The sequence below is a fragment of the Drosophila subpulchrella genome, chromosome X (genome assembly GCF_014743375.2).
Source record: "Drosophila subpulchrella strain 33 F10 #4 breed RU33 chromosome X, RU_Dsub_v1.1 Primary Assembly, whole genome shotgun sequence".
NCBI classification, from domain to species: domain Eukaryota; kingdom Metazoa; phylum Arthropoda; class Insecta; order Diptera; family Drosophilidae; genus Drosophila; species Drosophila subpulchrella.
Window position 1 is genome coordinate 21,954,713 of NC_050613.1, and position 14,830 is coordinate 21,969,542.

Sequence of the window (14,830 nt, forward strand, 5' to 3'; positions counted from 1 at the left end):
TACATAGAGCGAGACAGACAGCTAGACTGAAGAGACGGATGTGGGAAAGAGAGGCAGATAGACAGGAGAAGCGACCACCGAAAACTAAAGGCAAATTAAAATTGTGTAAGACAAGCTGTGGAAACACATGTAAAATAATGAAGAGGGAAAACGTACATTTGGTATGCACATATAAAATATATAAAAAATGGCCAAAAGGTTGCACAGACAAATTGCAGCAAATCATGCAGTATGCATAACGATTTATATGCATTTAAGTAAACTTTCCAATTTCGATGAAATTTCAGCAAACGTTGCATTTATTCCGTTTATTCAAAATAGAACACATCGAAATTCACTGAATTAATCTTTATTAATATAACTCATTTAAGCCAAAGCTTTAAAATAAATCACATGAATACGCGGCATTTAAAATATATGTGTATGTACAGTGCAGTCCAGTTAATTAGTTACAGAAAGTGTTAAGGCGGTTATAAAGTCATTTCGGAATGTTTTTCTTTTATTTCTACTTACCAAATTTTGGAAGCCCTTTAAAGACCTGGCTCCTCGTATCCTGGTATCCATTGAAAAACTGACAAAAGGATGCACACGGCTCTGATTTGGGTTGGGCCTTAGGCCAGGATGAGTCGATCCCATATCCCTGGGGCCGAGAGTTCAAGTTGACGAATTGGCAAATGGACTTCTGGACAAATACCGATGGTCCGGAGTTGGAGTTATGAATGCCTAGTGCCACCAGACGGCTACGTGCCTCTTCCGTTTCCCCAAACATCCTACATCCTACCTTCTACGTTCTACATCCCACATACCTCATCCCATATCCTTGCAACTCCCAGTGCACTGTTCTTAAATGCAATTGATTTCGTTGAGCTTCCAATGGTTTTGCTCTGGCCACAAATCAAACAATTTCCGCCATGCGGAACCGGGGATTCCCCCATTTCGCATCCACACACACAAATGCAATTTGTTGCATTGCGTCGCCTGTTTATTGAATTTATTTATATGCAGTTGGGCTTGCTTAGACACGCTGACTGATTGATTGATTGATTGACTAACTGATTGACTGACTGCCTGGCTGACTGGCTGATTGAGTGAGTGGCATTTGGCTGCTGTGTGGCAAGCCGCAAAGAAAAAGCCACATAAATATGGTGATGACTTGTTGCCGATTTTACCAAGAAGAAAAAAAAAGGGAGGAAAAAACAGTAGCACACTTTTATGGGCGGCAAAGGAAAATCTGTATTTTACGGAACTAGCGCTGGAAAAGCGATAAAGACAGCTTGGCAAAGAGGTTTAAGTGATTGCATGTTGGCATTTAATTTAAGTTTCTATATATACTTCTTCTTCTTTTTTTTTAATAACTTTCGATTTGCCTCCTTTGATAAACTTGGTTAAAGGTCTTGTTCACTGTCTGCAGCTCGAAATGAAAATTTGTTTCCTTTTTAATGAATTTTGCGCTCTGTCAATTCCATTTGGCCTTCGGTTTACCAGGGTCTTCTTCCCGTTTTTACTATCTGATTGACTCTGGCCGCCTCCCAAGAGAATGTAAATTTCAGCTTCTTTTGGCCCCCCGATTTTCTTTTTCTTGGGTTGTTTTCACTGGTCTTCAGCCTTCGCAATTCTTTCGGTTTTTTTTTTTCTGTGGTGCCTTGAGTTTTCCTCTGCTTTGTGCCCGGTTTTTTATTATTTTTTGAAGTGACAGTGACTTTGTATGGCTTTGGCTTAAAGGATTTTTGTCAGTTTAGTTATTAAAAACTCATTACACACATATGTGAACACACACTCAATGACACAGAGACATGTAAAGACACTGGTAAAAATTAGGGGAGTTGTACAGGCATCATTAATAAATTTTAAACAACTTTAGGTTCATAAAAAACTTTGTCCAAAAATGTTTAAAACATAAATAATTCAAATATTTTGAATGCTTTATAGTGAACTCGTGGCCATGGTTGCTTATATTTATTTCTTTAGCACAACTATTTAGCAGTTCAACACACTGCACTCACTGGGGATTGAACCCAGGACTTCTTTCAAAAACATACGGTTTTTTAAAAATTCTAATGTGAATGATAATCTATTATACTTCATAGAAAATGGGAAATATATAGCATTCAAATTTATTTATCTCTTAAGCATTGATTTAAAATGCAGTCAGTACAACTTATAATTTTTATAGATTTTTTTTGTATCTAGAAGGTGTAGGGAGTAATTTCTTGGAGTGTATTATCGCTAAGGGTCCGTCGGGGATCTGCTCTCTCCCCGTCTCTCTCTTTTCCCACTTCCTGTCTCTTTCTCCCCCGATTCTCCGCTTATTGGGCCTTCGCTTCGATTTAGCGCTGACACATTTCGCTGGAGAATGTTTGTTTCTTCTACTTTCTTTTTTATGTGCTCCCTTTGCTGTTGACTAACGGCACTCTAATGTGTGAGTATGTGCGCCCATGTGTGTGTTCGTCCTTGCGACCATGTGTGTGTGTGTGTGTGTGCGCATGTGTCCGTGTGTATTTGCCTTACAATTCCCCAAATTGTAATTTTATAGCAGCGTCATTGCCCAAAATGCTCAAATAGACTTTTGCCTTTTGGTCCGTTCATGTAACCTTTTTTTTCTCTCTTTCTCTACTTTTTTTTTCGCTTTCGTATCCTTGGGTATTTCCTCTTCTTTTTTTGGCCAACACTTGAGAAACTTTTGGCTGCTGCTGGGCTTCTTCTGTCTTCTCCTTTCTTCGCCAGCCTTCTTCTGCCCACTTTCTCCGCTCTGATATCTCCACCCCTATATCTTGCTATTCTCAAGTTGATTCCTATTCTCGACTGGTAGTTTCCAGTTTCGCTTCTAACTCGGCTCAATTCGATTTTGTCTGCAAACTGAATGAAGTGAATTGCATTGCCATTGGCCACGTTTGGCTACCCTAGTGCTACCCTGTAAGTGCCACAAAATGGTCTGGCTATGCTGGTTTGGTGAATTAAGTTTTTAGACTTTAAGTGGTATTCGTAGGGGGGATCAAAATTTCAGGGTTCATTGAGGCCATGCAAATTTTGCATATAGACTAGATCTGTAAAAAGGTTACTGAAAAAGATTAAAATACATAATATGGGGCATAATTTTTAAGGGTATCTACGAGTGCTTTCAGTTAAATATGGGTTATAATATTTATTCGAAGCTTAATAATATAAAAATCAGTAGAAAAGGTGGGAAACATATGTTAAATGTGGAATATATTAATACCATTGTTAGGGGATATCTAAAATGCTTTGTTCCACAAATAAAAAAAAAATCAGTGTTCTTAGAGTAATTAATAAAAAAAATAAGACTTTATGTTAAATTTTTAAATACATTTTTTATAAGTAACAAAAAATTCTTAAGATGTGTAATTTTTTAAGAACCAATTTTATCTGCAATCGAGAATCTATACGCTCTGAGCACAGGGTATTCGGGATTACAGCCTGCTAACACCTAGCCATCAACCCCAATTCTTTGATGAGCCCGAGTCCCCGACTTAAGCTCTTTGCAAAAGCGTTGATGGTCCCGCCAGGACTTTGGGGTTGGGCTTTCGGGGTGGCATTCCGCCGGCTTGATGACCGGATTTGGGCCTCCGGCAATCCAATCCATCCGTCTGCTCCCGTTCGGTGGCCTCCATCCAGTGATGTGATGTGCACTCAATCCTGTTGCATCCTGGCCAGTTAGGCGAATCGCATATTTTATTCAGACTTTCATTTAGTTCAGCCGGCCTCCTTCCTCCGTTCGGCCTTTTGCCCCTCCCCAAACCCCTTTGGTCACATGTAATTTTTGTTTAGCCATTCCAATTGCAATTCCATTTCGCAAAGGGAGTTTGGAGAGGTCAGGTGGGTGGATGGGTTGGGATGGAGGGTTGGGATGGCTGGCTGGGATGGTGGCCATATAAATCAACTTTAATTTAAATGCTCGGCTGCAGCAATGAAATCAGAATGAGCACTCTATATACGCCCCTATATAAGCATGGCCCCATCTCTGGAGCTTTCGAGTCTTTGGCTTCTTTTCTGGGCGGCAGCTCAAACAAATGAAGCCATATGTGGCCACAAGGGTGTCCTTTGTACTCCGGGGCACCCACCATCTATGGCTCTCCCTCTTAATGGCAGAAAAACTTGGCCAGCATGCGATTTAATTGCGGCAGTGGCGGGGTTGAAGGGGTTAGATCAATTTACTGAGTTAATAGTTGCCGGTTGAAAAAAGACATAATCAATGTAGTGCATACGGAATGGCAACTGTGTTTAATTAAATTAAATAAACGCATAATTATATTAGATTCAAACACTTTTTCTAACATATTTGTGGTATTAGAAAAAATAAAATTCCCTTGCTGGAATGTGTGAGAATATATTTAGGGATACGAACATATAATTGAGTAGTGTATAATTATGTAAAAAATGTAATTACATATACCTAATGTAATTGTCATGTTTATTGACATTTATTGATTCAAATAATTTGACTGAAACTTTTTTCTAATTTATTTGTGCTATAAGTAATCGAAGATAGTTATTTTATCATGTTGTGAAAATATTTATTCGTTTCACTAAAATTTAATTAAGTTGTTGATAGAGGCGTATTCCAAAGACAAAGGACCTTTAACACCTTTACCACTTCGCAACCAATTGTCTGATGTCCTTTGTCAGCGAAAATCAAATAAATGCCAGGGCTTAATGATATGTACAAGATACCCTTTATAACACCCAGCATCCCAACCACCGCTCCACATGATATTTATTAAAGCATTTCCCTCTGCTCTTTCTCTTTTCATATTCCTCATTTCGCATCTCCAGGATACCCACAGCCCACATATCGATGGCTAAAGGACGGCGTCCCCGTGGGCGACTTCTCATCCAGCCAGTTCTACCGGTTCCACAGCACTCGGCGCGAGGATGCGGGCAGCTATCAGTGCATTGCCAGAAATGATGCCGGATCCATATTCAGCGAGAAGAGTGACGTTGTCGTTGCCTGTAAGTTTATATTCCGCATATTTCACATACGACGTGGGGGGTCAAAGTCCGCGGGGGGGGGGGGGGGGGGGGGGGGCCACATCCTTACATCCTCTATGCGTCGAAATTTGAGATACTACCTTAATAATTCCATTCTTTTTTTAATTGGATTAAGCATTGCGAGAGACTAAATTACCAATTAGATGAGAAATAATAGAAATTGAATTAGGTCTCATTGGTTAACGTAGATGCTCTTTAACTCTTATGATAAAGTTTAATTATATTTAATCAGAATGTCAAAGTTAAATATTTAAATATTCTAAAACTAAAAGGGAGTGATAGAGTCAAAGTTCAGTATTGGGCACTTAGTTAAGTGGGTTAATTATTCGCCATGAAAAAACTAAAGACTTTCAAATTGTTTTTTTTTTTTTGAGGACAGCATGGGCGGGCGCGAAAAGGGGGTTTCTAGGTGGAGTACTAATCAAACGGCTGTCACAGCAGGCAAGCCTTTTACCCCCTGGCCCTGATAAATGTCTAGCTGCTAATTTTTCTTTAATGCGAACTTAATTACAACAAGAACGGAACGTGGAGGAGAAGCAGGGTCAGGGGTTACGGGTACGGGTGCTGGTGATGGTGCTGGTACGGGTTAAGGGTCACCGGGTAGGTGTGGATGTAACGAACAATTAGACAAGTAAGTGTGAGTGACACTTGAGCTCAGCGCTTTCAATGTGTGCGTGCATGTGTGCGAGTGCTTATTACCCCACTACTTGAACCTAATAAATCGAGCTCTCGACATGAGAACGACCTCCATGAAGAGAACCCCTTATGCCATCGCTTATGCTCAGTGTTGGAATGGGTAAACGATATTTGTACCAATTTAGGGAAGATTATAATAGCAAACTGATTGACCTATAAATAAGACAGTGTTATAAAACTGTAAAAACGAGATTTATTCTAGATTTTAAAGACCATGTAACAGGTTCGAGTCCCACCGATGTATTCTTTTCTTTCATATTTTAAAATGGTAATAACCTAATCGTATAATATTATATCATTTTGCTAAATAAATACAACTCAAAAAGTATACATAATATTCCAAAAAGTCCCCAAATACTAAGTCTACTTAGGTACAAGTATCTACATAGGTACTTCCCAACACTGGGCACATAACCCCCCTTTCTGGTGACCTTCTTTTCAAAAGGGGGGGGACACGGCTGATGGGCGTGGCTCACTGACAGACTGACTCAATGACTCGACGACTGGTTGACTTGGAGCAGCAGCAGCGTCTTGAGCACTTAATTAATTGTAGGACCGAAGCGGCGAAAGGGGAGGGCGTGCTTAAACTGAACTAATAACCTTTAAAGCTCAGCCGGGTGGCTCTTAGCGGGGGGGGGCTAATGGAAGGCGTAGAGCGGCTGCTTAAGAGCGGGGTCAGAGGTTAAATTGACTTGCCCGCAGGCCGCGCGCTGCCTTCAATTCAATTAGCGAATGACACCACAGGAAGGCACAGAGCACTTCTCCTGCGTTTCCACGGCATTGGGGCTTCCTTCGATTTGCCTGTTAGCGAATCCAGAATTTTGAAAGGGAGAATATGCCAGGGATATCAGTTACAGTAAAGATATCTTTTAATATGAGCTAAAATTAGAACACTTTCTGCTTCTACTGATGATTGTTTTGTATATATAAATAGATAGATGATAGAATGAAGAGGTTTTTCTGTAGGTTCTAAATAAGTAATATTTTTGCGGCTTGAGAAGAAACATTTGTAGCCCATTTAGTTAGTATTTAATATTTATAAAAACATAATAATTCAATATTTGTTCTCCCTATTCATCCACAGACATGGGCATCTTTGAGAACACCACCGAGGGTCGACTGACGGTGATTAGTGGCCATCCTGCCATTTTCGATATGCCAGCCATTGAATCCGTGCCCGTGCCATCGGTTATGTGGCAATCGGACAACGGACCTCTGAACTATGACATCAAGTACGCCTTAACCCATGCCAATCAGCTGGTCATCCTGAGTGCCGATGAAAACGATCGCAAGGGATATCGGGCCAAGGCGACCAACACTCAGTTGGGCAAAGAGGAGAGCAGCGCTTTTGTCCATCTGAATGTCAGTGGAGATCCGTATATTGAGGTGGCACCCGAGATCATTGTGCGTCCGCAGGATGTGAAGGTTAAAATGGGAACCGCAGTGGTTGAACTGCAGTGTATTGCAAATGCCAGGCCCTTGCACGAATTGGAAACCCTTTGGCTGAAAGATGGCATTGCCGTAGAAACGGCCGGCGTGAGGCATGCCCTAAATGATCCCTGGAATCGAACTCTGGCCCTGTTGCAGGCGAATAGCTCACATTCCGGTGAATATACCTGCCAGGTGCGATTGCGCAGTGGCGGTTATCCGCCGGTTAGTGCATCGGCTCGCCTCCAAATCCTCGAACCACCCGTCTTTTTCACACCCATGCGAGCGGAAACCTTTGGGGAATTCGGTGGACAGGTGCAGCTGGCCTGCGATGTGGTTGGTGAACCCACGCCCCAGGTCAAATGGTTCCGGAATGCCGAATCTGTGGATCCACACATTGAAAGCGGAAGGTGAGCTTAGTTGCTTTAGAGATTTTATCGATTTTGTGGTAACCCCTTTCCTGTGTTTCTTTATGAAATTCCATCGCAGATACTCGCTGAACACGGATAATACGCTGGTAATTAAGAAACTAATCCTGGATGATGCCGCCATGTTTCAGTGTCTGGCCATCAACGAAGCGGGGGAGAACTCGGCGAGCACCTGGCTGCGCGTAAAAAGTAAGTCAAGAGCTGATTTTTAACTATGACTGTGTGACAATGGAACCGAAGGTGGAAGCTAAAAAGTCCTGCGAGTTTAACATGTTTTATAGAGATTTCAACAAAAAAAACAAAACTTCAAATCGTTATAATTTGTTGAAATAAACAATGTTTTTCTCATTATAATCCATGATAATATGGTAAACTTGGAACAGTCCACTTTAACCAGTGTCACACAGTGTAAGATAATGCCTGAATGCCTGTCACAATGGTAATGGTAAATAAGTGCCCTTTCCATATACCTCCATGCCATATATACATCTCAATTCTTTGATATATACCCCTAACGATTTTTGCATTTTGACCTTTTAACCCATTATTAACAAACGAATTCATAGCAAAAACGGCCAAGATCCGCGTGAAGCGTTTGGCCCAGCCGCGAGTCCTGAGGGTAAGAGCTTCGCATGCTGGCGTGGGATCGGAAAAGGGATCGGGATCGGGATCAGGTTCCTCCGGTAGACGCAAGGAGTTTCGCTTTGGTATGGGCATGCAGCTAAATGCCACACAAAAACAAAAAAAAAAAAACACACACTCACTTAAGCACTCACACTTACTTGCACTCACTATAGCATTCACTCACCCCCTGTTTAAAAGAAAAAACCCCTAAAAGCACCTAAAAAAAAAAACAAACCCACTCCCTCAAAATATCTTATAGCCCCTAGAAAGTAGCTCTTTTGATTGTTTTGCGATTGAATTTGTTGTTTTATTGGCTTGGCTTGCTGTTACTTTACTGCCTTTGGGGTTCCTAAGTCTAAGCTTAAATATTATCTACAAGTATTCTTTTGGCTCCCTCGTTTCCGTTTCATCTTCTTTTTTGTGCCATGAACCATGGACCATTCTTAATTTGTTTTTCACCCTACGGCGCTTGCCAAGCTTCGTTTTGCAGTCTTGGCCAAAGCGCCTTTGGCCAACGGGAGCAGTAGGAATTTTGTCTGCTCTACCCTCTCTATTCTGTTGCTTTATCAAATTTGTCAAAAGCAGAAAAATGTTTCATTCAAGTTGATTAGTCCCCGGCAACCTTCACCACTTTCTGTTGGATAAACACAAACACCCCAGCCATGGTTAATCTAATAAATCTTTATATCAAAAAAAAAAATGTCTGAATTTTTCCCCCATTTAGCTTGATTTAGCTTTAGCATTAGTCTACACAGAAAAAGAACAGCACTTTAAATGCCAAAAAGATGTGCATCTTGAATACCCAATCTAAAAACAAATTTAAAATTTCAACCCTTAGCTTTGGCAATTACCTCCGACTTATGCATTATTAATCTTGTTTAACTATTATTTAACTTTTAGCTAATATTGACACCTAGTTTAATCTTCACCTTTATATCTTAGTCACTTAAATATATTAAAATACATCCCTTTAATATTACTTTGAAATACTTTCCCATCCATTAAAATGGGTTATTATGAATTTGTCATTGAGTGACGGCTAATATAAGTATATGAGTTAGGACTTCACCTTCAAAGGCTCCCAAGTACCGTTAAGTGCTGGGTCAAATTGCGCCTTAGGGTTGCCACCCACCAAAAAAAAAAAAAAAAAAAACGCACACACCCACTTGAATATGACTTGCTGTGGGACAATTTTGCATTTTAATGAATTTCATAATGCGAAAATTAAGACTGACACACAAGTCACACTTCTGGGGACCAGAATTTGACTGAGTCCTGCTGTCATGCTGACATGACGGGTTTTTTTTTCCTTGGCTCCCTTCGTTTGAGTTGCGAGTTCGAAGTTCCTGGCTAGCTGACTGTCGGCTGGCCGGAGAATAATTCCTCATTCATGAGCCTAACCCAAAAAACGAGTGACTCCGCTGACGTTTTAAATATTTGACAGAGAGGAGAGAGTTGAGAGTTGAGTCGAGGCCTTTGACAGGGGGCGAAGGACATATTGTTTTGCGGGTCTAGAATAAGTTTCGTCTCTGTGTCTTTCTTGATGGGACTTTAAGCAAAGTTTGTGCTGCTGCCCCCCTCATCGCTTAAATTTTTATGGCCAGAGCTGAGATTTTCATGTAAATTTGAAATTTCCATGCATATTTTGCTGAGTTATTCTTATGTTGCAGCATGGTCCTCCTTCATTTCCATCTATTTTTATCCCCTCTCTTTCTATTTTATTTTTTTTTTGCAGCCCTGCTGCATTGTATTCGAGTTAAACTAGTTAAGAGATTTTGTCGTCAGCGGTTTATTGAAAAACTTTCCAGCTTTTATAGTTAGCCTGGGCAAGTTTCTGATATTTTTTGCTTCCTCTCGAGCGCCCCGGATCTCTTTCTCGGCATGACTGAATGGTAACCAATCGTTGCGGCTCATTTAATTTTATTTGCCTAGGCTAATTCGAGTCAATTTGTTTGTCTGCGCCAGCGCATTTTACGATCCTAGGCGGCGGGGCCATCATTTAGCCTCACCAAGACTGTAATTCTCTGCCCAGTCTCCCTATCTAAAGGAGGATAAGTTTTATTGCCAGCAAAAGCAGAAGTTTCTCTCCTCTGTGTTACTGTTGTCTGACTGCATTGGGCAATCCTGGCCGTCCTGGCCAAACGGGATGAAGGAGCCGCTGCTGTACTAATCGGCTTTGTTTCTGGGCGAGAGTGTGTGTACCCTGTCCTCTTTTTGCCCATGTAGTAGTCCTACCTATCGTAGTCCCTTTTTCCATCGAAGTGAGCTGGCCTCGTAATTGGTCTATGCCGAGATAATCCAGATCAGGATCAGAATCGGATTATGAACACCTTTGGCCGCTTGCTGTTTGACTCTCCGGCTCTCTGATTCGATTACCCACCGGGTCCGGTCCAACACTCCCTGAGCTATTTACCCGTGGTCTTACACTGGGAAAAAGGACCGATGGGCAGCTCTGAGCTGGCCAAGTAAAGGGCGCCATTAAAAACCTCTTAAGTTTTAGCAACCAACTATTGTATTGGGTCGCTTGACTTGGATATTTAAATCAGCTTATTGGTGATGTTCATTTTTCCAGTGCTCAAGTTTAATCCTGTTCGCAACCGGGCGCCCTTCTCTTCGCTTCTCAAGTCGCGCACTTGGGACTCGCTTGATTTCATTTTGCAATTTCTTTCGTTTATTGTTTGTGCGCTCGTTTATCTGCTGGTGGAGCTGCGCCTCCCCATCCTCCCAATTCTACAGCTCCTCGCTATGGCAACAAGTGTTTGGCATTTGTATTGCTGATTCCCTCGTCAGTCTATCCAGAGCCAGGAACCCACTAGCCTAGCCCCTCCTCCCTCTCTGTTTTTCCGCTTGGAAGGCCACTTGAGGGATAATCCTTGTGCCGGAGCACTTTTCACTTAGATAGGCGAAGAAGTTGAGTTGGGAAATTATTTTCCAGCCTTTCGCGTTCAAGGGGATTGCTCGGGTGCTCTTGGGTCCTAAGACCTGGCTGCATTTTAATTGCACCTCCTGCCGACACAGCCGGGCCCAGTGTTTGTCAAAGTTTTGCATCTTTCTGTGTTGGCCTTTTCACTCTGAAACGGAACAGAACAGAACAGAACAGAGCGTAGCGGAGCGCCTTCTTCACTTCATTTTTGTTAAGTTGGCGTAAATCTGCGCCCGTGCTGCTACCACTGCTACCACCGCCACTACCGCTCGCCGTGCACCTGCCACAGTCAGAGTTTTCCACATCGCATTTTCCGGCTGCCTGAGCTTTTCCCGGCTGCCTCAACTCTCGAGTAACATAATTTCGTAATTTCCCGAAACGCAAAAGTGATTTTAATCGCCGCTTCCTGCCATTTCCAAGGTGCCTGCACTTAACACCCACCGCCCATCGCCCACCATCCACACCACCACCCCCCCCTTTTATTTGTTTGTGTATGTGTGCGAGTAATTAGGTGACTTTGGGGGCGGAGTGGGCGTGGCTGTTTCACTTCCTTTCGTTTGCCTGATGGCTCAATGCGATTTCCACTGTGCGAATTTGTAGAGATTTCTTTTATTTGCTCAGCCAAAAGTTTTCGAATTCGTTTTCGTTAAAATTTTCCATGGGACCGCCAACAGGTGGCGTATTCGTCAGAGGTCAGAGGTCGAAAAGGCTTTGCCCCATACCGCCCCGTTGATTGATTGCAGCGGACGTTAGAGTTTCGAGTTGATTGGTCTGCGACATGCCAAGCCCATAAAAAGGAGTTTCGAATTCCTTGACTAAATTACTACTGTTTGTATAGTAATTTTGGTTATTTAAATGGGCCTTAAACATAGTATAAAAGTTTGTTCAAGAACCGCAAATAAGTAAAGTGCCATTATGTAACATTCTTTTGTCATTTAGTTGAAAGTGCACGAAAGCAATGAACTATTATGTCTTATTATAAGGCCTCGAAAAGTTGTTACCTCCTTAAACAACCCTATAAACAAAAATTATTTTACAGTTAATCACTAATTAATATCCAAACCAATCAAAGGCCAAAGGTCGGTTCGATAGCTTTCATAATTAAGCCATTTCCAAAGAGTGCTTTTCGATTAGTCGAAAAGTCTGTATCAAAAATTATGCAGCTCAATTGAAGGGGACCCTTGAAAAGCGGTTCTTTATGCTTATTAAAATAAGAAAAGGGCGGCGGCGCTCAAAGGGAAAATTGTTGGAGAACGAAAAAGCGTTTAAGCGGTGTGCCAAATGGGGGGGGGGTGAACATTTTAGAGCCCGGCACAAAGGCGGCACGAGGGCTAAAAACAATTCGCATGCTAATGTTGGACTCTGGAACGGGTGGCCACTTCAATGGCCAAGTAATGGCCAGTTTTCCACCCAGTTTTCCACACCATCACCCAGTTTTCCCACTTGTCCGGCTGAGTGAGCGTTTTATTATGACTTTAAGTTGATGGCGCGGCCTCTTTAGTGGGTCAACTCGAAATTAATTACATCCAACCCCGTTGATGAAGGCGAATGCGAAATGGCCCAAGTGCCGCCTGCTTATACATTCAAGAAAATATCTTAAAATGGCGCTACCCCATTTATTTGGAATATCTAAAAGTTTTCAATTTAATTTAAGTACTGTTGAAAGTAACACCATCTGCATTTCATTTAATTATCGAGACAATCAAGAGTTGGTTTTTCTTTGTGTACATCTTACGTATACTTAATATACATTACGTATACGCTCCGTTTGATTGTTGGGCATAAATCATTTGCGAACTTGACTTCGATTTAGTTTGAATTTATGCTAAGCACTCTGCCTAGATGCAAGTGTTTGGTTTTTTATTATACTTTTTAGGTTTTTCTTTAGAGGTCTCCCTGGCGAATCCTGCCACAAATTGTTTCTCCTTTCAGGCGGTCCTTTCCGTGTCTTTAATATGCGGCTTGCGTGAGCCATAAAAAGCGGGCCAAAAGACCCGGAAAAGTAAGAGAGGGCTGGTTACTGACCACCGGGGCGGCTTAAGCACACTTAACACGTTGCCCGTGGACGAAGGAGTTATCCGGGTCGGATATATACATACATATATTGCCCTTTAAATTTTCCATACCAAAATTAAACCCGATGTGCAGCTTAATTGTCCTTTAAGTGTATCATCATACAAAAGTTACTTGCGGCCCCTGTGAACAGGCTTAATCATATTTAATCCAACTTTAAGTTGGTCTGCCTGCAAACCCTGAATATTTTTTATTTCCTTTAGTATTCCCGTTACTTGTAGAGTAAAAGGGTATACTAGACTCGTCGGAAAGATAGAAGGAAGCTTTTCCGACCCTATAAAGCATATATAGTATATATTCTTGATCAGAAACACTAGCCGATTACAACTAGCCATGTCCGCCTGTCCGTATAAACGCTGAGATCTCGGAAACCAATTTGGATACGGATTCGGCATGCAGATTCTTGAGGTTCTTGCGCAGCGCAAGTTAAATTTAGTAGAAGTGTACATAGGATTTGGTTATAATTATCAATATTAAATCAAACCATACATTAAAAAGTTAGAAGCAAATATAGTGTACCATCTTGGAAACACCCAATTTGCTGCATGCATATCTCCATCTCCCTCGCACTCCCTAAGTAACGGGTATCTAATAGTCGAGGCCGTCGACTATAGCATTTTTTCTTGTTTTTTTTTATTTATTTCTTTTTTTTCGCGTCAGTTGTATCAAGCAGAGTTGATGTCTTTATGATTTCCCCAGCAACAATTGCAACTGCAGCAACGAGCACTTAATATCTTAATGTTGCAAGGAGCCACCCACCCTGGGTGCTTTTATTGTAATTTTATGCACTTATTTACATAAGCGTAGTTAACGGGAATGCTTCATCATGCGAAATTATTACGAATATTATTACATTTGCGCTCGACTCGACTCGGCTCGACTCGCTGCTGCCAGGAGCAAAACCAGTTAAAAGCAGCCTCAGTTTCGGCCTTCGAGCGCGTGGCATTTGGCCATAACAATGGAAAACAGGCAAAAAAACATGAGAAACAGGAGCAACAGAAACAGAAGCAGGAGCAGAAACAGGCAACCATCGTGCCACTCAAAATCCAATAAATAATTTACATTAACCAGCAGCAGCAGCAGCAAGTGAAAGGGCGCCAAATGGAGCCAAACGTTCTGAGGAATGAGGGAAATGGAGTGTATATATATATGAATATATATATATATATATATAGGTACCTGATCCATCCACCTGATGCCACCAAGGAGGCATGATTAATTGGCCAGCCTTTAATTTGGTGTAATCATAATTGCAAAAGTCAGCACACAATGAAGGGCGGAAAGTGAAAGGCGGTGGATTGAGTCAATGAAGTAGTTAATCAAAGAAAAAGTATCAATTGTTGGCTAATTGAGAAGAAGCCCCAATCGGGGATTAAAATAGTTACTTGATATTAAGAGGGAAATATAAAAGTGTCACAAACGATGTTTCTCTAATAAATAAACCAGTATATTGCCCTTAAATAAATAAGCTTTAAAGTGATTTTTTTCAAATTGTTGCCAAGGGCAAATAAAATTAATTTTGTTACACAAAAACAAAAACCACCTGCAAACCTGTACTTGGTAAACACGGAATAATTTAACGACAAATAAATAATTAATTGTAAGACAAAGTAAACATTTGAAAACGGTAGTTAAATCAGCGAAAAAAGTG

The 14,830-nt window shown here is 41.4% G+C and overlaps 1 protein-coding gene across 12 annotated transcripts in view; it reads left to right on the plus strand.

Annotated features, from left to right (window-relative positions):
* Positions 1-14,830, plus strand: part of LOC119555861 (protein sidekick) — an 83,647-nt gene that overhangs the window by 55,541 nt on the left and 13,276 nt on the right. For 7 of the 12 annotated variants that reach the window (XM_037867502.1, XM_037867506.1, XM_037867505.1 and 4 more), the window contains exons 4-7: positions 4,792-4,968; positions 6,788-7,541; positions 7,621-7,748; positions 8,126-8,266. In XM_037867502.1, coding sequence (XP_037723430.1) covers positions 4,792-4,968; positions 6,788-7,541; positions 7,621-7,748; positions 8,126-8,266 — 1,200 coding nt within the window. The remainder of the gene's footprint in view (positions 1-4,791; positions 4,969-6,787; positions 7,542-7,620; positions 7,749-8,125; positions 8,267-14,830) is intronic. The other 5 variants (XM_037867508.1, XM_037867510.1, XM_037867511.1 and 2 more) reach the window with 1 other exon arrangement.